This window comes from Lepidochelys olivacea (assembly GCF_965140295.1).
Source record: "Lepidochelys olivacea isolate rLepOli2 genome assembly, chromosome: 1".
Lineage (NCBI taxonomy): Eukaryota > Metazoa > Chordata > Testudines > Cheloniidae > Lepidochelys > Lepidochelys olivacea.
The window spans coordinates 127,949,713-127,975,605 of record NC_140411.1 but is presented as its reverse complement, the minus strand read 5'-3'; the positions used below and the strand labels follow the sequence as shown (position 1 = coordinate 127,975,605).

General features: G+C 43.2%; 1 protein-coding gene across 1 annotated transcript in view; it reads left to right on the top strand.

Moving 5' to 3' along the window:
- The window catches only part of LOC311518144 (arylsulfatase H-like), a gene marked incomplete at its 5' end in the record, with an annotated part of 42,182 nt that extends 21,281 nt beyond the window's left edge, over positions 1-20,901 (top strand). The window contains 4 exon segments of the mRNA XM_084623641.1: positions 6,974-7,136; positions 8,392-8,402; positions 8,405-8,512; positions 20,504-20,901. Coding sequence (XP_084479767.1) covers positions 6,974-7,136; positions 8,392-8,402; positions 8,405-8,512; positions 20,504-20,874 — 653 coding nt within the window. The 3' untranslated portion in view covers positions 20,875-20,901.
- Between the last annotated feature and the right edge of the window lie 4,992 nt (positions 20,902-25,893).

The following is a 25,893-nucleotide window of genomic DNA, read 5'->3' as shown; positions in this document are numbered from 1 at the left end:
GTAACCCTTCATTAACACAACAATCCCTATCAATAGGCTAGGACGGGGTAGTCAATAGGCAAAACACAGTCCAAATCCGGACTGCCAGAGGCTTTTGACCCATAGGCGCTGACTCCGTGAGTGCTCCGGGGCTGGAGCACCCACAGGGAAAAATTAGCAGGTGCTCCACAGCCACTGACAGCCAAGCTCCCCCCTCCTCCTCACCCCATCGAGCATGCTGCGTCTCCACTCTCTCCCAGCACTTTCCACCCCCGTACCCCCACCGCCATCTAACAGCTGTTTGGCAGCACTTAGGACTTTCTGCGAGGGAAGGGGAGGAGCAGGGACATGACACACTCAGGGGAAGAGGTGGGGCAGGGGCGGGGACGTGTGGGAAGGGGGTGGAATGGGGGCGAGACGAGGGCGGTGCAGGGGTGGGAAGAGGCGGGGACAGAGACAGGAGGCGGGGAGGTCGAGCACCCACCAGGCAAAGGGGAAGTCAGCGCCTATGTTTTGACCGGTCTGGGGGGCACACTGGGATTCGGGGCTTCAGCCCCTGTGAGAGGTGTCGGGGCTCAGGGCTTCTCCCCTGCGAGGCACTCGTGGCTTCTGCAAGTTGGAGTTGGAGGCCCTGCGATTCCTGTAGGTTTAAAAATATTTACCAGAGCTCTTCTCCAGTGCGCTCTGATTGAGTTTAAGCCCTGTGTGGGACTGTCAGCAGGAGCCCTGCTGCCTTGGCCTGACAGCCAAGTAGCCCCTGGAACCACAATTAAAGTCGCCACCCCTCACCCCAATCAAAATCTGAAATTGTGCCCCTGAGTCACAGACCTTGCAATTAAAATGTTCACAATTCCACCTAAGCTGATGAGGGGTGCACATTTCTTTTCTTATCGTGGAGAAACCTCCTCTGATTGGCAGCAAGGGAAAAAGTAGCTAATCAGGGTTGCTGCAGGAAGCAGGTGATGCTCTCTGCCCCTGCCCCTCAGCAGGCGCCATTCTTATAGGAGACAGGAAGGAGAAGAGTTCAGTGGCTGGTAGCAGCTCTGCTCTTCCCTTCCTTCACTCTACTCCTGTGACAAGGGGAGGGCTCTTGTGCCGCTCCCTCTCCTCTCCCTTGCCTCTGTATGGGGGCGTGAAGAGTCACAGGAACTGAAGGTTTAGCAAAGGTAGTCCTACCTATGGCATTTTTGACGTTTAATGGCACCGTGTTTAAACATGGCAGCAAAAAAAAGGAAAGTTGACACCGAAAACCATTAATTTAAAGAAGAGTGGACTGACGCTTACTGATTTATTTTGCCACAACATCCAAAGGATGGCTCAGTATGTTTAATTTTTACAGGGATTGTGGCTATTGTTAAAAGTGGGAACATCAAATGGCACTACCAAAGGAAGCATGTGGATTTTGACCACAAATATCCACTAGGCTCCCATTTAAGATCAGGCAAGATCACTTCGTTAAAGGATGCAAATTTTCAGAGCACCAATATTATATCAAAGGCTACTTGTGCTCAGGAAAAGGCAGCTGAAGCTTCACTGAGGTGCAGATGGGTAATAGGAAGACTCAGGAAAGCTTTTACAAATGAGGACATTATTAAGCAATGTATGGTTACTACAGCTGAAACCCTTTTTGTGGAGGAGAATCACACTGGCACCTTCAGACAACTGCCATTGTCAGACAGAACAGCTCTTAGACACAATGAGATGATGGCACAAGACATTTTCAAGCAGTTGTGTGAGAAACTGAAAATTGGAAAATTTTCCATGGCAGTGGACGAATCCTGTGATATCAGGTACACAGCACAGGTAGCACTGTATGTCTGATTTTTTGATGGAGAGAAATTTATGGAGGATTTGCTGTCCTTTATATACCACATAACAATCGCACAAGTGGTGAGGATTTGTTTAATTCTGTTCAGATTATTTTGTCTAATGAAGGTTTTCACATGACTTGGATTGTCAATTACAACAGATGGCTCTCCTGCCGTGATCCGTACTCACTGAATGCTTGTGAAACATCTGCAAGATCTGAACCCCAATTTGATTTCCTATCACTGTGTATTCACCTAACCACACTTTGTGCAAAGCTTAGCAATAAGTATGCTAGTGTCAATGGTGATTAAACTTTTCAACTTCCTTTGGTCCAAGTCATCACTGGCACACATACTGTTCAAAAGCTTTCTTTCAGAAGTATCTGCCAATGACCTGTTAGTTCATAATGGCATCCTCTGGCTGAACAGAAGGCTGTGGGAAATTTGAGTTCATATGGAAGAATGTCTACATAACATTCCAGGGAAAGAGGCAGAAGAGCGACATGCATTTTTGAGGGATGGCACAAGCATGAGCATCCTGTCCTTCCTTGTTGATTTGACAGGACACTTAGATGAGTTCAACTTAAAGCTACAGGGGCAAAATTTCAATGTAATGGATCTCCACAGCTGTGTCACTTCATTTCAAAACAAACTGAGTCTCTTCAAAAGAGATTTGGAAACTGGGGAATTGCGGCATTTCCTGATGCTGCTAAACTGCCGGAACACTGCAGATGTGAATCAGACGGCATGATCTCTAGACAGGCTTCTTCAAACCACCCAGAAGAGGTTCCAAGAATTATGAAAATGTTAAAGGTATCTTCCTGTTTGTAAGGAACCCATTTGTGGTACAAGGAAATGGCACTTGGTTTGATCAAGCAAAAACATCCTTTCCAGATGTGGAAAAAGCAGAATTACAACTGGAGCTTGCTGATTTACAAGCACATGGGAGTGCTTAAGGTGCAGCACACCCTATATCTGAAACTTTCTGAAAGATCCTTGTGCTGCACTCTATGTATCCACACTTGAGGAAGGTGGCATTTAACATTGACTATATTTGGCTCAACATACATGTGTGAGTCAGCATTCTCAACAGTGAACAACTTTAAAACTTGTCATCGCTCCTTTCTGACTAATAATCATCTGTGCAATTGCTTCCATCTGGCCTTGACTGAACTCACTCCAAACTTCAAGGCCCTTGTCCATCAGAGGACCTGTCACTTTTCCCACTGGTGGTGAGTAGTAAAACTAACTATACATTATTCACGCATAGTTTAATTTAAATTTGTAGTGCTGTAGAAAATTACATTTTCAGTAGTGATTCTACAGTTTTAACAGGTACTTCACAGTAATTATTCATGATTCTTTTTCTTAATACTGGTATAGGTGGGTGTGTATTTCTTACTGGAAAGACTCGAATCATAAAAGATAAAGAATTCATATGTACTAAGTTATTTTCTTTCAAACTTTGATACTTAGAATAAATGAACCACGAAAGGCTTGAAAGTTTCAAATATGTTTATCTATCTATAAACATATATACCTACAATAATTTGATTGACAAAACACATTCAAAACTTAAGCAGTTGTCTAAAAGTGTTTTAATGCTAATATTTGCATCTATTTGATATTTTATCAATGTACTTTCTCAAAGTCTCAGGTGTAATGTATTGCATCTTTCTTGGAGGTTATTTTTAGGTTATACAGTGGTTTGACTTTATTTTTCATTTAATGCACTACAAATATAAGCAATAGGCCCTGGATACATTACACAGCATTGTATGTGTTTGTTGAACAGGGGCACTTGTGGTGTGAAAAATGTTTCTCTGGAGTCCGACCTTGACTATACCTTGATCAAGAAATGTGGATCTTGACAAAAAATAATTGACTACTCCTGGGCTAAGAGCATCCCAAACTGCAATAACATACAGTTAGAAGTGATGCTGAAGTGGCATCGCCCCGCTTCTGATGGACTGTCTTCACTGGGTCGTCAACAGCAGACTTTCTAACAGTCTTTACGGATCTCTTGAATAAAGTTTCATCTCCCTCTCAGGTCCTTCTCTCTGGTCTCTGTCTCTCTCTCTCCCTCTGCTTTCTGCTCTCATCCGCTCTCTGTTCTCTTTCTTCTCGATCTGCCACACATACATTTACACTGCTCCATTCTGCTTCTTTCCTGCACCTTCTCCTCACATACACTGTCTGACACTTACTTTCTCTCTGACACTCACTGACTGCTCGCTCACCCACACACACTCTCCTCTTACTCTTCAACACTGACTGCCTGACTGACTTTCTCAGATTTTTATATCATGCTTGTTTTTCTCACTTTTGCTTATGTTTTTTCTGTCAGAACTCTTGGTGCATATGCCAGCATTGCAACATAGGATCTAATGCACCCAACCTTCTGACCAACTGTCTCACCAGTGTTTGTTATTTTTCCTGCCAGTTCTTGTTTCTCTACCTTCAGCTAATGGTGGGATGATACCTTAGTGATGTGCTTGCCTATCACAAAATGGCAGCAAGTTTTCAAAATGGAGTAACTCTAGTTCTCTGCCATCAGAATGGTCTAAGTATACTTGGTCCTGCCTCAGTGCAGGAGGCTGGACTTGATGACCGCTCAAGGACCTTTCTAGCCCTACATTTCTATGATTCTGTGTACATAGAGATACCATTTGGCGAGCTTTCACAACTAACATCTGGTCCATAGTGTTGTTTTTGTACCAATTTATTACAAGAAAGATACAGCAGAAACAGAAGGGGTTCAGAGAGAGGCAATGACAATGACTAGAAGAATGAAGAGATTTTTGTATAAGAAAAGAAAAAGAAAAAATTAGGGCCATTAAGTTTAAAAAATAATGAGTCAGGGGGACCATGATATAGATATAAAAATAATAAATGGTTGGGAGAATATACATTGGGTGTTCCTATTTATCCTCTCTCATAACAGAACAACAATGGAACTTCCAATGAAACTGAAAGACAACAAATTGACAGCAGATTCAAAGACAAAGTTTTTAGCCCAATGCATAAACAAGCTGTGGAACTCATTGTCATCATTACAAGTCATCATTATGGCTAAGAGCTTTGTATAGTTTTAAAAAAAAAAGTATAAAACACTTTTATGGACAAGGAAAACATCTACTATTACATTATGTGACAAAGCTCTGTTCTTGTCTCTGTGGGTTCCACGTTTCCTGGCGGATTTTGCTAGCCTCAAAGGCTCACTGTGACCCTCCACATAACCCTTCTCTCTCTGGAGACAAGGGTCACAGTCTACTGAGCCATTTTCATCATAAACCAGCAAGGGAGGTGAGGAGAAGCTATCCTCCCTTGCACAGTCTTTGTTGTCTCCCAGTCTCAGTGATTAATCGGGGGAAGCCAAGGCCCACCCTCTCCTCCAGGCTCCAGCCCAGGGACCCTAATAGTATCAGCTATGGTAGCTGACCTTTTAGAAACATGACATGTACAATTCCCTGGGCTACTTCCCCAATGCAGCTCCCACTTCCTCAGGCTCCACTTCATCCTTACCTCAGGGCCTCCTTCCTTGTGCCTGATATGGTGTGTACTGCTCAGTCTCTCCAACGGCACAGCTTCCTCCCACAGCTCCTGACATCCATCCTGACCTGACTAACTGGGAGGCTTTTAACTAGTTTCAGCTGGCTTCAGGTGTCCCAATCAACCTAGCGTTCTCCCTGTCTTCCGGAAAGTTCTTAATTGACCTGGAGCAGCTGCCATTTCACTTATCCTGGTACCAGGGATTTGTTTAGCCTGGAGCTAATATATCTATCTCCCACTACTTTTCTATAGCCATCTGGCCTTGCCCCGTCACAATTAGATGAGATTTTTAAAAATTAGAACAGATATGAACCTTAATGCTTCAAAGCACAGTCAAAGATACTTCTGCTATGGACCGGTTATTCTATCATTGTCCACTAAAAGGTTCTTCTACCTTCCTGTCAATTTGCCAAGCATAAAATTCTGGCCACTATCCTCAGCCCACTGGTTTACTGGCCAAACTAGCATGTTAACTTTGGTTCCACATGTCAGTTTCCTGTGATACTTTTCATAAGTGCCTGTCTGACTCGCCACAGGGTGGCAAACATAAAAGAGCAGAACTAAGGTTATTTGGGTACCTGAACTCCATATTTTCATACTTTATAATGTTTGTTTTTTAACTTAACTTAGAATTTCCTGAGTACCAGGGTTTTGGTATTAAATTACATTGTTTATTAAGGTCCTCCGCTGCAGTTATTTAATACATATTTATAATCTTATGTGTAGCTCAACAATGTTTTTTTCCTCTCTGGGAATTATTTAGCATTCTCTTTGGTTTTCACTTTGAAATGCCATTCAAAGTAGTGAATATTTTGGGTTAAAAGAGAGCCAGTTCATTATGATGCCTAGGGATTGGGATGGAATTGAGAGATAATTAGAAGAATAGAGAGAGAGCTCAAAGAGATGCCGTACAGACTATATTCAAGGGCTATAGATAGCCTCAGAGTCTCCTTTGTTGTAGAGTATTTATAGGGTCCTCTTTGGAGCTCTGCAATACTTCATATTCCTACATAGCATACTTCCTTCTAGAATTGTCTCAGAGCATCCCTGCAGTTGTAGATTATTTCGTGGAGTCCTTGAAGACTGTCAGCCATCTCCCAGAGTCTTCTTCTGCGTCTATGAACTACTTTGCTATGCTCCGTCTACTTCTGGTTGGAACTGCCTGATGAGCCCTTTGTATCCCAAGGTTGCTTTCCTGAGAGTCATACAGGATTTCAATCTCTCTTCCATTGACTTTGTGTTTGTTCTGTCAGATCTTGACAATCAAGGAGCCCCCTAATTAATTTATATTTAAATCACAAAATTCCACATTAATGTTACAGATCTGAATTTTGTTTATTTTGGAGGTTTTAAGAATAGAACTGCTCCCCTCTGTCCAAAGTACCTCACAATCATGAATTGCCTTAGATGCCATAGGAGAAAATGGCCTAATTTAAAGATGGTAGTAATAAGCAGCTGGGAAGAGCAAAGTCAGCACTGCCTTTAACCCTGGCTTTCCTTGCTCTCCTAGATTTAGTGAGATTTATTTTCATTTAAAGAGTATTTGAATATTGTATTCTAATCTGTAAATTCACAATAACTTGAGTCCCTGTCCTAATGACTCATCACTTCTGGTGCCATTTCTCTTACAACAGGTAGAAAAGGCATGGGAGGCTGGGAAGGAGGGATCCGTGTGCCAGGGATATTTAGATGGCCAGGAGTATTGCCTGCGGATACAGTTATTGATGAACCTACAAGTCATATGGACATTTACCCCACAGTGGCTCACCTGGCTGCAGGGATAATGCCTCAGGACAGGTATTGAGACTGTTTCATAAACCATATTTGCTGTATTTCAGTTGTAATGAAAAGATTGATATTGCGCAACCTAATATACAGTTGCTTGTTTTAAAGGGACATTGTCAGGTTAGAAGTCATACAGTTTTTAAAAACAAATGTCTTTGTCTTTCCTCCTGCTTAGTTCTACCCATTCTGTATGATTTTAAGGAAAATACAAATATTTTTTATCTATTATAAGTTTACTTCTTAATATAAAAATAGGATTAATTATAGTTAAATTCCATTTTCTTTCATAAACAAACGATGGAAACAAATGTATATGTGTGATTCCCTGGGATGATTCTGGTTTTCTTTAAAGAAAAAAGCCCTCTTGTATTAGAAGGGTGCATAGGAATTTGGGAGGCAGAAATGTTTTGTTAGAGCATAAACCAAAGGACTGGGAGACTGGACACCTGGGTCCTATTTCTGGCTTTGTCACTAATTCAGTGTGTAACCAAACGGCTCACCACTTAGACCAAAATTATAAAGCTTTGGTACTTAAAGTTAGGCTCCTAAATCCATATTTAATCATCAACATGTGACCTGATGTTTCAGGAGTTCTGAGCGCCGGCAGCTCCCATCGACTTCAGCCTTAGTCACCAAAGTTAGAAAGAATGGATTTCCCTGTGGCTACAGTTTACGCTTCTGTAAAATGATCGTGCTAACATACATCACCATGGTGATGTTTTTGTAATGTACTTGTGTTTTGAGACCCTTGGAGCAAAGGCGCTAAGGAGGTGTGAGATATTAAGTGTTCCACTGACCCAATTAGAGCTGGCTGACATTTTTCAGACAAATAGTGTATTTGACGGAAAATGCACTTTTGAGTGACTTGAAATGATTTGTTAACCTGACATGAATAGTTTCAGCCATTAATAAAATAGCTGGAGGAGGTGATGCTGCCCTTTGGTCACCATCTTGTCACTTTTAGCCCCAGTGGTTGGGTATTCACCCAAAAGGTGGGAGACCCAGGTTCAAATCCTTGGTCTGGAACAGACCAAAAATAGCATTTTTCAATTCCCTGAAAAGTCCAATATTTTTTTTCAGAACTACCACTGAACTGAAAAATCAGTTGCTCAAGTCTCTATAGCTGTGGAATAATATGTAATTTTAAATGTTCGTATTTCCTGATTCAAATGGTAGCTTGTTTAAGAATTGCCATTTGCAATGAGAGTGCTGACTACAGAATGTACTCACCCTAGTTTGGTGACTTCCATTCTCTCCCTCACATTAGGGTGATCGACGGCGAAACCTGATGCCTTTACTGCAGGGAAAAGTTCAGCTTTCGGAGCACGAGTTCCTGTTTCACTACTGTGGGCTATATTTACATGCAGTACGGTGGCACCAAAAGGACAGTGAGTATAAATATTTTCCCCACAACAGGTCAGATTAGATGATTAATTGTTCTTCTTGGCCTTCAGATCTATGAAACTATGAAACAACGGGTAAGTAAACATATAGCAGTGTGTGTATACATTATAAAAAAAAAATATCCAAAACAATATGCCCTACTGCACATGCTTGAGTCCCTGGGGAGAGGACAAGAGGACAAACACATGACAGATATTGGCAGCAGGTACCATAGGCTGGGGGAAGCTGTGCCTCCCCAAAAAACCAGCCGTGGCCCCACCCACACTCTGTCCCCAGGCACCCTTCCTGCTTCCCGCCCGCTTGGCATGCAGCAGTGAGGCTCCTCCAGCCCCCTGTGTGGTGGCCCTGGTTTGGGCTGGGATTGCGCCACTCGCCCTCCTGGAACCAACTAGGGGCAGAGCTCTTCTTGACCTGCTCCTCGCAAACCGGGAAGAATTAGTAGGGGAAGCAAAACTGGATGGGAACCTGGGAGGCAGTGACCATGAGATGGTCGAGTTCAGGATCCTGACACAGGGAAGAAAGGAGAGCAGCAGAATATGGACCCTGGACTTCAGAAAAGCAGACTTTGACTCCCTCAGGGAACTGATCGGCAGGATCCCCTGGGAGAATAACATGAGGAGGAAAGGAGTCCAGGAGAGCTGGCTGTATTTTAAAGAATCCTTATTGAAGTTACAGGGACAAACTATCCCTATGTGTAGAAAGAATAGTCAATATGGCAGGCGACCAGCTTGACTTAACAGTGAAATCCTTGCTGATCTTAAACTCAAAAAAGAAGCTTACAAGAAGTGGAAGATTGGATAAATGACCAGGGAAGAGTATAAATATATTGCTCGGGCATGCAGGAGTGAAATCAGGAAGTCCAAATCACACCTGCAGGTGCAGCAAGCAAGAGATGTTAAGAGTAACAAGAAGGGTTTCTTCAGGTATGTTAGCAACAAGAAGAAAGTCAAGGAAAGTGAATGAGGGAAGCAACCTAGTGACAGGATGTGGAAAAAGCTAATGTACTCAATGCTTTTTTTGCTTCTGTCTTCACAAACAAGGTCAGCTCCCAGACTGCTGCACTGGGCAGCACAGCATGGGGAGGAGGTGACCGGCCCTCTGTGAAGAAAAAAGTGGTTCGAGACTATTTAAAAAATCTGGATGAGCACAAGCCCAGGGAGCTGGATGCGCTGCATCTGAGAGTGCTAAAGGAGTTGGCGGATGTGATTGCAGAGCCATTGGCCATTATCTTTGAAAACTCATGGCGATCGGATGACTGGAAAAAGGCTGATGTAGTGCCCATCTTTAAAAAAGGGAAGAAGGAGAGTCCTGGAAACTACAGGCCAGTGAGCCTCATCTCAGTCCCTGGAAAAACCATGGAGCAGGTCCTCAAGAAATCAATTCTGAAGCACTTAGAGGAGAGGAAAGTGATCAGGAACAGTCAGCATGGATTCACCAAGGGCAAGTCATGCCTGATTAATCTAATTGCCTTCTATGACGAGATAACTGGCTCTGTGGATGAGGGGAAAGCAATGAATGTGTTGTTCCTTGACTTTAGCAAAGCTTTTGACACTGTCTCCCACAGTATTCTTGCCAGTAAATTAAAGAAGTATGGGCTGGATGAATGGACTATAAGGTGGATAGAAAGCTGGCTAGATTTTTGGGCTCAACGGGTAGTGATCAATGGCTCCATGTCTAGTTGGCAGCCGGTATCAAGTGGAGTGCCCCAAGGGTTGGTCCTGGGGCCGGTTTTGTTCAATATCTTCATTAATGATCTGGAGGATGGTGTGGATTGCACCCTCAGCAAGATTGCAGATGATGCTAAACTGGGAGGAGAGGTAGATATGCTGGAGAGTAGGGATAGGATACAGGGGGCCCTAGACAAATTGGAGGATTGGGCCAAAAGAAATCTGATGAGGTTCAACAAGGACAAGTGCAGAGTCCTGCACTTAGGACGGAAGAATCCCATGCACCGCTACAGACTAGGGACCGAATGGCTCAGCAGCAGTTCTGCAGAAAAGGACCTAGGGGTTACAGTGGACGAGAAGCTGGATATGAGTCAACAGTGTGCCCTTGTTGCCAAGAAGGCCAATGACATTTTGGGCTTCAGAAGTAGGGGCATTGCCAGCAGATCAAGGGACGTGTTTGTTCCCCTCTATTCGACATTGGTGAGGCCTCATCTGGAGTACTGTGTCCAGTTTTGGGCCCCACACTACAAGAAGGATGTGGAAAAATTGGAAAGGGTCCAGCAGAGGGCAACAAAAATGATTAGGGGACTGGAACACATGAGTTATGAGGAGAGGCTGAGGGAACTGGGATTGTTTAGTCTGCGAAAGAGAAGACTGAGGGGGGATTTGATAGCTGCTTTCAACTACCTGAAAGGGGGTTCCAAAGAGGATGGATGTAGACTGTTCTCAGTGGTAGCAGATGTCAGAACAAGAAGCAGTGGTCTCAAGTTGCAGTGGAGGAGGTTTAGGTTGGATATTAGGAAAATCTTTTTCACTAGGAGGATGGTGAAACACTGGAATGCGTTACCTAGGGAGGTGGTGGAATCTCCTTCCTTAGATATTTTTAAGGTCAGGCTTGACAAAGCCCTGGCCTGGATGATTTAGTTGGGGGTTGGTCCTGCTTTGAGCAGGGGGTTGGACGAGATGACCTCCTGAGGTCCCTTCCAACCCTGATATTCTATGATTACTAAGGGTTGGATTTTTAAAGGTAAATTTAGGCACCTAAAGGCTCAACTAGGACCTTACGTGAGATTTTGAAAATCCCACTAGGTATCTATCTGCATCTTTAGATGCCTAAATACCTTTAAAAATCTGGCGCTCAGCCTACAATAATAGAAGGTGCTGCTGCCTCATGATAGCCAGTGCTTTCATTGCTCCAGCTGCAAAAGCATCAGGAGAGCTACCAACAGAGTGATCATGGATACAGCCTATTTTTTTAAGCTTAAGAATTTGTTTGCTTATTTTCAAGAGTTCCATTTTCTCTGTTAAACTGGGTTTTCCCTTTATAAAGCTCAGCTGTGAAACATCTTTCTTCAATTAGGCTAATTGACAGCAGCTGTAATGCATTTCTTAATTATGACTTAACTCCAAAACCTTCAAACAAACAAACAAACTTCCTTGCTGATATATTCTTAAAGATGTCAAGTTCCCCTAAGAAAAGGAGAGCTGGGAGCTAGGAATTCCAGAGTTCTAAGTCCTGTGCTGACACAGATTCCCCTACCTGCATACGGTGTAGTGTCAGGAACCATGAATGCGTGGTTATAAGAAATCCATGTTTCTCACTCCTGAAGGCTGAGGTAAGGCGGAAGGTGATGGAGGAGACTATCCCTTTCTCCTCATTTAAGCACTGTCTCTAAGACCTTGAGCAAGTCACTTAACATTTCTGCCTTGGTTTCCCTGTCTCTGAAATGGCGGTAATAATTTTTAAGTTCTTCACTGCATCTCGTTGTGTTGTGTTGTGAGGCTTAATTAGTTACTGCTGGTAAAGCCAAAAAGTTGATCTATGCCTCTAAACATTTCTCATAAATCCTTAATACATTTTGAGTGGAATATATCAGCTATTGTATCTATCATATTCTGTACATGTATAGCCACATCACTGTAGTATCTGAGCACCTTACGGTCTTTAAGGTATTTATCCTCACTACACCTTTGTGAGGTAGGGAAGTGCTATTATTCCCATTGCACAGATGGAAAACTGAGTCACAGAGGGTGACTAGGGACAAATTTTTTTAAAGATATTAAGATGTTGTTTGTTCATTGTTGCGAAGCCTATGGGCCAGATCCTGAAAGGTATTTAGGTGCCTATCTGCCTCTTTAGGTGCCCAAGCCCACGACTTGGATGCCACTGACATTTTCAAAGCTGCTCCTTAGCTGCTACCTACCCCCAGAGGTGTCTAAATCCCCCAAGCACCTAAAATTTCCACCAGTCAGCATTTGCAAAAGCCGCCTAAGGCCTGACACCATGTTACAGCTAGTAAGCTGCTCAGATCCCTCACTCAAGCCAAAGCCCTGAAGGTCACGAAGGTAGGGAGAATTGTCTATATCGTCAGTGAGGTCCAATCCTTGTAGTTGTGCTCTGAGCACACTGAAATCTTGATACCTGTCAGGTCCTGCTGCAGGAGGGCGAGATGCAGGTCACTGATGGAGTGGGGCAGCGCAGCACCCACACAGCAGACAGCCAGGGACAAAGAGAAAATAGGACAAAGCATGAGAGAGGTATTGAGTGTGCAAGAAAGAGCGACAGTTTGGTTGCTAGGGTGTGGGCTCGCTACAGGGGCTATCCTGGCTTTGGTACCTAACTGCATGAGAGGGTTCATGCCAACACATCCTGAGTGTAGGGAGGCGCCTGTCAGCCTGGTGCACTAGGTCAGCTGCTTAGGCGTCTATGCCCTTCTCCTCTGCATTTTGATCCTGTCTAGCTTAGACAAGCTCCCTGCTGAGCTTGCCAGCTTCTGAGGCTCCTTTTCATAAGAATTTAGGGCCAGATCCACAAAGGTTCTTAGGCACCTAAATCCCACATTAAGGTATCGCTGATGTTCTCAAAACCACTGCTCAGCAGCCGCCTAATTGTGTAGGCACTTGAAGTCCCCCTAGGTGCCTCTGTTTCCACCAGTTGTTGTGAGCAAAGCTGCCTAAATCCTGATGTTACCCCACAGATAACAAGCTGTTCTGAACCCTTGCTCACTCCGTAGCCCAAAGGGATTCTCAGACTAGGAGTTTTCCTGCCTCTCTCTGCAGTGAGGCTGGATGTGGGAGGCTTTCTCAGAGCACACTTACCAGAGTGGGTTTCACACAAATGACAGTCGTGGACGAACAGGTCAGCAATTTTTGGTGCTCGGGTGGGTGTGCATAGCTATTACTAAGGGTTGGATTTTTAAAGATAAAATTAGGCACCTAAAGGCTCAAATAGGACCTTACGTGAGATTTTGATCCCCTCAAATACTCCACAGCCCAGAGGCTAGAATATTCATTTGAGAGGTGGGAGACCTGGCTTTAAGTCCCTGCTCTGAACCAGACAGAGAAGGGATTTGAATGTAGGTGTCCCACATCGCAGGTGAGTGCCCTAACCACTGGGCTATTGGCTATGATCAGATAGGTTCACTTCTCTGTCTCTCTTTTCTCATGAGAAAGGGCTGACCTGGCCTAGACACAGAACTGCAGGAGAGGAGTCACAGCTGAGAGTCTCAAGCAGAGATGGGTGTCTCCCTCCAGCCCATCAGTCAGGTGCCTATAGGCTCAGATCAACAGAGTTCGGCGCCTAAGGACCTTTGTGAATCTAGGCCCTAAACCCGGAGTTATGTTCACAGGCTTCCTGTACAATGCATGGGGGAGAGTTAGGTGCTTAAAAAAGATTCGTAGAACCATCAATTGAGAGGGGAGCCACCTAAGCTATCCAGGAATGAAATTGGGCAGAATTTAAGGCCTAGGTTAACAAAGGGACTTAGGCACAAATCTCTCATTAATCTGGGCCTCTAGGTGCCTAATTGGTGGGCGGAAGGGAGGCTCTTATCTCTGCCTGGCAGTAAGAGCACTCCCTCAAACTATAGGAGAACCAGGTTCAAATCCGCACTCTGCCTGATTTAGAACAGGGCCTTGAACCCAGGTCTCCCATCTCTCAGATGAACGCACATTGCTAAAGAAAATGACCGATTAATGAATCATTGTAGGATTAAATGGGGTTGAGGGAAGAGAAAGATGGTCTGGAATGTAGTAGCCCCAAGTTTAAAGAATCAGATATCTTCTATTATTAGCAAATGTGGCAAGGAAGCTTATTGGCTTAAGTTTGAAAGTTTCTCTGAATATGAAAGTGTGTTTTCAAGAGAGGGAGGCTGGATTGGTTTAGATTTCAGAATGAATCATTCTCCAAACATACACCATCAGCTGGAGTTAAAGTCTGGCTCTGTATCTTATCTGCCTGGTGACTTAAATGAGCAACTTCCAAGAAAACTGATAATCAAGCAGGTATATTATGAAACATTCCATTAGAGGGCAGTGGTACACTGATAAATTCTACAAAAAGAAAAGGCGTGCTTGTGGCACCTTAGAGACTGACAAATTTATTTGACAGGTTTCAGCGTAGCAGCCGTGTTAGTCTGTATCCGTAAAAAGAAAAGGAGGACTTGTTAGTCTCTAAGGTGCCACAAGTACTCCTTTAAATTTATTTGAGCATAAGCTTTTGTGAGCTACAGCTCAATTCTGCACGCATCCGATGAAGTGAGCTGTAGCTCACGAAAGCTCATGCTCAAATAAATTGGTTAGTCTCTAAGGTGCCACAAGTCCTCCTGTTCTTTTTGCGAATACAGACTGACACGGCTGCTACTCTGAAACCTGATAAATTCTAATGCACCCAAGGAGGCCGGGGGTCCATCAATATTGCTTTGCTTTGAATTTGAATCCATAGAGATGTGCCTAGCCTCAAAGTGCTTCAAACAAAGAGATTTCCCCCTCCCTCGGACCCCCTCCCAATGAGTGTTTCATCAATCTCCAACTTGTACGCCATTTAAATCCCTGTTTCCTTTTCAGACAAGTTCTGACTGGCCATGCTTTAACTGTCTTCCAAATTTGAAATTTAACTAATGGAGCTTTTAACAATAAGTACTAAAGGACTAGTGAGCCAACCCACCACAGCCCTGCACGAGATACAGAAACAGACTACAAGTGACTACATATAAAAAGAAAATAGGTATGTCCCTTAGATGAGGACACTTGGGCAGATATCCTGACAACTGGGGGCCCCACCTCTTCATCTTCTGGGAGAGAAATTCAATGGAATAAAAGCAACGGACATTTCTTCTACACACCAGTTTTTCTAACAACATGAATCCAACACTCTTCCCAACCCCTCAATCTCTCAGAGAGATGTTGTAGTCAAATAGGTCCCTGCACACACATTTTCTGGGACTCCCCACAGATTAGAAATTTCTGATCTTGCACACACAATGGCCTGAAACTGTTTCCAAGACCCAGACAGATAAAAATGCAACTAACTATATTCTGGCTAATATCCCCATGCAGCACCTGTGAAACAATACAAAATGTCACTTAGCCACAAGTTTGAGAGTAGTGTTTAGGAAATGGGTCAGTGTAGTGTGGCTCACAAAAGAGAATCCTACATTTAAGATGGGGCAATACAAAGTATAAGAAATAGGAGAAATCACAGCCCAAATCTGACCATTCTGGGCCAGGTTCAAGAAAGGATGGGCCTTAGGGGAGAACTTAGTATAGAAACCAATGGGGCCTTTGGCCCAAACCAAAATGTGGACGTGAGATCATAAAATTAATCTGCCTGTGTAGGAAAATATGTGAACACACCAAGCTTTTAATCATCTAACCCTATTGAGAGGCAGAGTGGTCTAGCAATGGATAGGGCACTAAACTGGAAGTCAGGAGACCTGTGTTTTTATTCCCAGCTCTGCCACTAAACTTCTGTGACCCTGAGCAAGTCACTTCCCTTAGTTCACTTACCTCAGTTTCCCCCTCTCATCCAGTGTATTGGAGGAGCAACAGCAGGAGAGTGAGTTTATGTGGGGGGGGGGGGCCTGGAGGGTGAGAAAACCTGGATTTGTGCTGGAAATGGCCCAACTTGATTATCATACACATTGTAAGGAGAATGATCACTTTAGATAAGCTATTACCAGCAGGAGAGTGGGGTGGGAGGAGGTATTGTTTCATGGTCTCTGTGTATATAATGTCTTCTGCAGTTTCCATCCGATGAAGTGAGCTGTAGCTCACGAAAGCTTATGCTCAAATAAATTGGTTAGTCTCTAAGGTGCCACAAGTACTCCTTTTCTTTTTGAGAATACAGACTAACACGGCTGTTGCTCTGAAACCTGTGTATTGTCTATCTCTAGACTAAAAGCTCTCCAGGATAGGAGTTGTCTGTTACTATGTTTTTTTACGATGGATCTCTGAGCTTGACTTGGGCCTCTAGCTGCTATAGTAATATAAAAATAATGATGGTCGTGTATATTGATGCCCTACTAAGCTTTGTGTTTAGACTGGTTTATGTGTGTTGTTGTCTGCTACTTGGTTTCAAATTGATCTAATGCACCACATATCTTTGCTCCCCACTACCAATAATGTAACAATGGATTGTTAATATCTCTCTCTCTCTTGCTCTTATCTTTTACCTGTCTAACCTTATGTATATTTGATTTACTTAACTGCATAGAGTTGTGTACCTTCCTAGTTATCCCATTGAAACACAAGGAGATGGTTCTATAAAAAATGAACCATTCTGCACATGTATATCCGCTCCCACTTTAGTCACATAAGAGAGAATGCAAGATATCATTTTTGGGAGGAATCTCATAGCTACTCAAGCAATCTTTTCCCCCACAAATTTAGAGAGCAAAAATAATTTGCTCATCTGGCTGCATAACTTATACGTGTATGTCCATTACAGACATGCAGATCAGATATATTCAAAATGTGGGTAGGTCTGAAATTCAGGCAGGTGAAACTTGGTTAAATGAACCATAGTTAAACCAAAAATTGTAATATTCCATGTAATTTAATCTGAAACAAAAGTCTGTTCCTTGCTCAGATCCATTCCTTTCTTACAAGGCAGGAGAAATCTTTGGAGTCCAATTGATTTCTCCTTATTGTTCTGCTCATTTTAAAATACATCACGTTCCTGTTCTACTTATTGTCCTTTCATGTATGTATATTGGGCTGTCTGGATGTGAAGCCATTGTATCTTTCTGTCTTCTAGTGAGGACTCATCAATTAGGCCCTTCATCTAGGCTGGGAGAGTCTTTTGTCTATATGTTAAAGAGTCCTTTCATCTATCCTGACACAATAGGGCTTATTAGTGACACTTTCTGCTTGTTAAATTGATTATTACCAGATGGAATTGAGAGTTATTTAGATTCAAGAAACAGTTTTTCCTTGCACATATTACATTAACATGGTACCCCAAAATTAACACACTTCCCTCAAGTTCAGTCAGGGTTGCTTTAACTCCGATTATGTGTTCCTCTTTGTCTGTCTGTGCTGGCTGGAACCCCTGCTGGCTTCTCCAATGCCGAGTTCTACTCAGCTTTCAATGTTGTTTTTCTCCATTGTTTTCTGGGTTTTTTTTTTCTTTTCTGGACACTCCAGTTGTTGTTGTGGCCACATTCTCAGTGCACCCTTCAACACTAACTAACAGGGAGACAGATTCTTCATTGCCCTGCACCTTGTGTAGTTATTTACATCTGTGCAAAATGGGTATAAAATATTAAATAACTACACAAGGTGCAGGGTAGTGGAGAATCAGTCATAACTAGCCAGTATAAGTGAGCTAAATAGACAGCCAGGTAACTGGGCTAATATGGCCTAAAATATTTAATGAAATGCATAGACAAATTAATTTTTCTGAACACATATCAATGACATAATCGGTATATAGATTATATATAAAATAGATTATGAGATACATATCTATATATTGAAAATGTATCTAGATATACCACAGTATGAGTTCACATACTTACATACAGCCAAGAAAAAACACATACTGAGAAATTGTTAATCTTAAACTTCAGCTACAATTAATGGCTGTGACCTTTATTTATCAATCCATCATTTTTTTTTTAATAATTTCTGCTAATGTCTGAGGGGGGAAACATCTGTGTCTACCATATTTCCAAATACATTATTTTAATCCAAAACAACCGAGGAATTCAGCCAGAAGTGATCACACCAAAGAAGTTCTGAGATTCAGCCTGAAAAGTATAGTTGTAATTTACAACTAAATTAAGAAATATACCCATGGAAGGTGTTCAAACTGGAGTATTTGCTAGAGTTTGAGATGCATTATTGTTTCCACCACCTTTCTCATAATAGTTTTTGATTAGCAAAAGACATCCTGGCTGCAGCAACACTCAGACCGCGGGGTAAAGCTGCAGCCTCCCAGTCATGGAGAACAGCTCAGGGCAAAACAGAAGGCGGGAGAGTTCAGCAGATTCCACTGAACCAAAAAGAAAACGTCATATATACAAAATGCAAATGTTGGCTTTTGTGCTGCATGCATTACAGAAATGGCTCAGAGTGTTGAACCTACCCTTCCGTCAGTTAGGCATCATGTCTAATCTCTCTCTTGTGCTGAACACGACCACCTCCTCCTCCTGGAATGGGATTTCAGTTACAGGGGATCAGGGCCTAAATGTGTCACCATCAGATGGCTGCTAACAACTGGGAGCATGAACATTTTTTATGTGGACCTTGGGCTTCCATGGCCCTGATTGTTTATAGAAAATTAAAATAATACTAATGATAAGATAATAATGTGTGCAGTGTAGCTGTAGCCACGTCGTTGCCAGGATATAAGAGAAAGACAAGGTGGGTGAGGTAATCTTGGAGTACGTTTCCCAGACCTATGGAAGAGCTCTGTGTAGTTTGAAAGCTTGTCTGTCTCTCCAACAGAAGTTGGTCTAATAAATGATATTACCCCACCCACCTTGTCTCAGTTAATAATGTCACTCACAAAGCTTTGCTCACATCAATGGTATCATCTCCTATCAGACTATGGGATACAGGGGGGAGGCAAATCTCCCATCAAACTGCATTCAGTTGCACTCTTAGTGCCTTGTCATTTTTCATGATTAGCCAACCTCCTACCGTGATGCTGCTACTTTTGTTTATATAGTTCTGTTCCGACTGTCGCTCAGAGGCTGGGGAGCCACGGGTCTGCGCAACTGCCCGATGCCACGGGCTGCTGTGGCGCTGCGATCTAGTGTTCCTCACACTGTGCTGAAAACGAGTTTCTGTTTCTATTGTATTATTTGCTTACAGTTGATATCCAGTAAGCTGCCCTGCTTTCACGACTAAGCTACATTCTGAGACTGGAAATAAGCTGGGGCCAGATTCTGTCTAGTCCTTCCATGAGTGCAAAGTGCAGAGAGAGACCATGAAGAATTTTCCCTTAGGCAGACCACGTAAGGGCCAGGTACAATTCCAGTCCCTGCACTAAGACTGCAAGGACTGCACCCTTGAGGGCACACACAGCTCCACCGGGGCAGGGGGAAGAGATGGGGACCTCCCCCCACATAAGGCACCAACCACCAGAGCTAGCTATCACTACATTATTATGTACACCCATAGGTGCTGCAGTTCCAGCACCTACTGGCTTCAAGTGGTTTCCATTATCTACAGGGTTACAGTTTGGTTCAATGGCTCTCAGCTCTCCCACTATGAAAATTGTTCCAGCATCCCTTGCTACACCCTACAAAGGGGAATAGCAGAAAGTGTGCAGTACATGTGGGCCTGCAAACTCTGGAAGCATTTGAGTCCCTGAGGGAACACATCACAGTCTTGTCCTGGAGCAGCTTCATCTCCCTCCTTACCGTGAGCTGGGAGCCCCCATGCTGATGAGAATGTTCTTTGAAAGCTATACCCAAGTAGTCATTTTAAATAGGTGGTCCATCCACACACGACTCTCTCACTGACTCCCAACACCCTTGTGACTATATTGGGAATAAGACTTGCCCCCTAGCTATCTGAGGCCCACTGGACAATTCTTAGGGACAGTCTTTTGAGCTGATAGACTTCTGCAAAGCAGAGAGAGGAAATGCAGTCCAGCTTGTAGAGGACCATTGGTCTTGCACAGCAATTTATAGAGCAGTAGTTGGCACTTACAATGCACTAGGTACAGTCCACACACATAGGAAGATCTGGCCCTTGTCTTGTAGAACTAAGTTAGTCATCTCTAGCAGGGATAAATGAGGGCACCAGTTGCTGTAAAAAGAAATGCTTTTAAGAATGGTTCTATAGATCACCACCTTAGAAGAACAAAAAGAACCGGTTCAGCAGCTTTTGGAAAGGACTATTTTGGAATTCAGTTAGTTCCCAGTAGATAAATAGTTGCATGGTCATCTTGGCTTGCCGCTTATTTCCTATGACAGGGACGGAATAAAAGCCTTTGCAGGGAAAATACTGCACTTAGGAGAGCTCGGTCTAGTTCATGTCCATCTTTGTTACTTAAAGTGGTTTCTCTCCTGGCAGGTGGGGCACTGTGGACGGCTCATTATGTGACTCCAATATTCCATCCAGACGGTGCTGGAGCCTGTTATAGATGTGGAATGTGCCATTGCTTTGGGGAAGACGTAACCCATCATGACCCTCCTTTGCTCTTTGATCTCTCCAGTGACCCAGCTGAGACCAAACCTCTGTCTCCTGCCACTGAGCTCCTGTTTGACACAGTAATAAGCAGACTAGAAAGAGCTGTTCAGGAGCATCGCCAGACACTGACTCTGGTCCCTCAGCAGCTCTCTGGGTACAACAACATATGGAAGCCTTGGCTGCAGCTGTGCTGTGGGACATTCCCATTTTGCTGGTGTGACAAAGAAGGTGACAGTGAGCAGGAAATTCTTTAACCAAAGAAAGAACAGGGAGGCAGTCAAACAGCTAGTAACCTGAAAAAAAAGAGAATAGAACTTAAATGACTTTGAGCTAAATACTGACATCCATAGGCAGGGCAAAATTACACTGGACTATTTGAATCAGACATTCCTTTCACTTCTGACCCACCTACACTCACCCACCCCTATCACTGAGCTCTGTTCAGTAGACCTGGAGTCTGCCTGATTAAGTCCTGAACATAATCTCTGGACCAAATTCTGTCTCAGTTGCAATTTGGCCCTAAACAGTGAGCTCAGGCTTTTGTCCTAGATAAATGAGCTGGGATTTCTTTTTCTACCTGTGTTCAGTATCCTTGGGCTTGAGCATCTATATGGTCTCTCGCAGACCCGCGTCCAGGGGGGCACTAGTGCCTCTGGGATCTGGTTAGTTTGACTCGGCTCTGTGCGCTGCCGTAGGGCTGCCAGAGCCCCAGGTTCAAGCGGAGGTTAGAAAAGTCTTAATGGAGGGGTATAATCACTGAGGTGAACATGTTACCAAACTGAATGCACATTTGTTTTTAAATACAGGTCCGTTGCCAACCAGTTTGGGGTAAACTACATGCCTGATTGCCTTAGATACCTCTGCCGTCACTTCAGTCAACTTTCCAACCTCAAAGTAGTGGGCATTAAAGATATTCTAGCAGTAACTGCTGGCTTTAAGAGAGTGGGGTTGCCTAAATGTGCCGGGGCCATTATTGGGCCTCATTTGCCCTCCTGGAGGAGCACCTGAGTACATACACTGCAAAGGGTACTACTCCATTGCTCTGCAGGTGCCAGTGGACCACAGAGCCAGATTTAGAAATGTCAGTGTGGGCTGCACAGGAAAAATTCACAAGCTAGTTTTTTGCCAATCAGGACTCTACATTCATGGACAAGGTGGGACACTAGTCCCACCAAATGACATTGACATAAATGGTATTACTGTCTGCACTGTCATCCTGGGGAAGCCTGCATACCCCTTTTGCTTTGGCTTATAAAACTGTATCCTGATTTCAGAGGCCTTGACAACAGATGGTTTAATCACACCCTGCGCAGGTGTAGAATGGTTGTTGAGTGTGCTTTAGGCAGATTGAAGGCCCATTAGAAATTGTTTGGATGCCATTGTCATCAATGTTGTCCACCTTGCTTGGCTTGCTGTGCCCTTCACAACCTTTGTGAAGCCAGAGATGAGCCATTTCCCCCTGACTGGATTGGTACCCTCAGCCAGAAAGTACAGCTACCACTGAGAGAGCTGGTTGTGCCCGGGCAGCAGAAGTCAGAGATGTTTTGTGGTCTCACACAGCCCAATGGATGAGGGGGAATAGTACTGCTATTAATGGCCTTGGGGAGCCGGAAATTGGCTCATGTTAGGCTCAGGAACAGTGCTTGAGAGGGGCATGGGCTTGATTGCCATGCAGTGTGTAAGTCTGAATGACATGATGAATAATAAATGTAGGGTGGGGTGAGGGGTTTTACAGATGGAATTTATTGATGTGAATTTCTGTACCTCACCAAATCCAGGAGTACTGTTTGCTTACGAACACTTAGTTGCTCCTGAACAGGTTTTTAAGCTTTATTGTCTCAAATCATAATTGTTTGATATGATGCAATAACAAACATTCTTGAAAACTGAACATGCTTTATTTGTAAACATGTCTTAAAATAGTGCAACACTCAAATTACAAAACCACACACACAAAAATGTTCAATACCCAACATAATACTCCTTTCCATGTTTTCCTCTCACTTGGTGGTGGGGAATGGGAGAAGAAGTTTCCACCCAAGAGAGGTTGAAGAAGGAAGGCATCCTGGGGTTTATTTGCCCTGCCCAACTGCTCATGAGTCCTGAATGCATGGGCTGCCCAAGCTACTGCTGGACTAAGGGTACAGAGCAGGGTGCTCATGCCCCAGTGTAGGAGAGGCTGTAGGAGATGGTATACTTGCAGCCATGATGGAGAAGAGTAGCTGAAAGAGTTTTCTGTTCGCCCCGTTCCTGCCCAGAGCTCCTAGCACAGGTTTGGGGGGGTGGGAATGACAAAGTTGGAGGGTAGGTTAGGAGGATCCTCCAAAAGGCCAGGCTGAAAGAGCGATCAGAGAATCAGGAGAGGACAAAGTCACAGAAACCAAGAAAGGACAGCATTACAAGAAAAGCCAGCCACTGTGTTAAAGGCAGCTGACAGGTCAAGGCAATATGCCCCCAAAACTAGCTTTATAGATACTATATTTATAGCATACTTGTTTACAAGTTAAAAAGCACTTTATACATCACCAAAGACTGAAATTCACCAATTTGCTTTTTAGCTTGTTTTTCTCTGCCTCCCACCCCCACCCCCCCCAACTTCTCTTGTTTTTGAACACCGCATTACAAATTAGTTGGGCTTGTACCAGGGTAAAACATTTCTGTGTCTTGATTTTGACAGGGTTTATATTTGCGAATGCCAGCTGTTCTGTTGAGCCTGCAGGGTAGTGGGGGATATATATTTCTTGACATAAGTAAGAGTGAAACATACAAATTAGCATAATTGAACGCAATATTCATATGTATATAATGTTAATGCGATGGGTCATGCATATTAATATGGTGTGCAATATGCGTTAACAGTTCCCCCACTTGTTGCTTTGATAAATAGATCAGGATGACACCTTTGCTAAGTTGATATATGAAGCAGAAGTGAGAGCATTTAATGTGAAATCTATACTATTTTAGCAAACTGTCTAAGCAGCAGTACGTGATTGATACAATTAAAACGAACACTCCTTGTAATGCAAGCAAAGCTTTAAAAGCAACTTCTATCCAAATGTGGAAAACCATTAGTTCAAGGTCACCATTATGGATAAAGGTCATTCAGGGCTTGTTCTGTTTTGTGCATATCTGACTGACACGTCTTTTCTAGTTTGTAATGTTTATACGTTTAAGATTAGTGGATCGATATGTACGTTCAAAACTAGGAGGTTTTTTTTTTTTTTTTTAAACTTATCTTGGTACTGCAGCTTTTGAAAAACTGGAATAGACATTACTATAGTGCATACACAAGGCGCAAAACTGAAATTTGGAGTAGTGGCAGTACAAACAAGGCCTCCATACATAATTATTTACTATACCGTATTGCCCATCCATATTATCAGGTTATCCTTGCCACTTTCTCATTGTACTGATCCTGGCTGTTTTGGCCACAAACTGGAGTCACAATGTCAAAAAACATCCTATTTACACACACATTGATCTCCTTTAACAGAACAAGCCATTTGAGGTGCTCTCCAGGTTTGCGTTGCTGAATGTACCAGTAGCTGAGGTAGATCCATGCATTCCTTGTGGATGCTGTCTTCCAGGTAACCTTCTGAGCAGGCAGTAGCCAACGTATCAAATATTGCAGTGTCAGGAGCCAAAATCAGTAGAGATAGATACTGTAACTGAAATACACGTGGAACCTAACACGGAGCATAAGTGTTCTGAAGAGCAAGTACCGCGATTACAATCACAGACCCCAAATTATGAATTGGGCTAAATGAAATTTGTTTACATGGATTTAATACATTGCTAATTTATAACAACCTTCGTTGTATACTGAGGTTTAATAGTATTTAGCTAATTGCTCATCACTGATAAGGTCAGGCAATTTTTCAATATCCCCTAATGAGCTGGTTAGCACATAACTCCCATAAGCAGTGCAAAGAATATGTTAATGTGTAATACTTACAAATATGGTGTGCACTACATGTTACATATGTTGGCTAACAGCAGGACACAGTCAAGTGCTAAGGACTTACCTTAGGGAGGCGCTGAGCATATACAGAATCTTCCTGATGACATCCTAGGAAGGATGATTTCTCCAGGGCTGACATCTGTATCGAGAAAGAAAGAGTGCGCGCACACGAACAGGCCAGAGAGGCTACAGTGATTGCTCCATGGCTGACAACTCTGAAACTGCTCAGCCAGGCAGAGAAAACAGGGTCTGCCCACATACAGAGAGAGCAAATTCCACCCACTGATTCCTGTGAGTGCAAAGTAGAATTTAACCTGGTGACCAAAGACAGACCCACAATTTAAATTTCAAAGAGGGGAAACAAAAAACAAGCAACCTATTTTCAGTCAATTCTCCCTCCCTCCCTGGAGCTCATAAACCCTACTCTACTCCAGTGGTAAGATGACAGGGGTTGGAGGAGAGTAAGGGTCAAAGGTAGTATGTAGGGCCAACTTGAGGTAGGCTAGCTTGTTTACATGGAGTTCCCTGCAGGTCTCATCCCCCTTATTTATGCATTCAAGCCAAGATAGTTGGCTCATTGCACAGCCAGTTTACATGGTTTTCCGGGGATTATATACTACATAGCGCTACATAAACTGGTTCCAGTAAGATCTCAATCCCCATCTTACCCTGGGTTGCACTTACAGTTATTATGAAGAGTGGGCATGCTCTTTGCTTCACAAATAAAATGGTTACACTGCGTACCTTTGCACTACAGCAATTAAAAGGCTATTGCAAAAGCCTTCGGTGTGTGTTTGATTTTAAGTATTGTATACCACAGGAGAACTCCCAGGGCAGTTATTCACTGGTAGAGTTGTTTGAAAAAGCTGAATATTTTTTCCAAAAAAGTATTCACTATTTCAAACTTTTTACCAGCTCCATCCATTGGTCTTTTTTATGCATTCTCTCTCTCTGAAAGGGGTGTGATGGGGGCATACCCCATATAGAATGACAAATGATGACAAAAGTCCAACATGGGTGTTGGAATTAGCCAACTTTCTGACCACAGGAGAACGTGCCTATGTATGGTTAAAAATAGATACCTTACAGATGGAATGGATGCATTGTAACAACTAGAGTTTGTTTTTATTGGATAAAGCGGTGGGTGAATTGTGGAAATATTTGACATTCAGGTTTTTTGACGCGGGTTTCCAGCTGAATGCTTGAATCATTATTCCATGACATTTAGAATCGCTGCATTTGGACTGACTCAAAGTTCCCATCTATGGTGAGACAATAAGCTTCTACCACAATATTTCAACATGTTCAAATA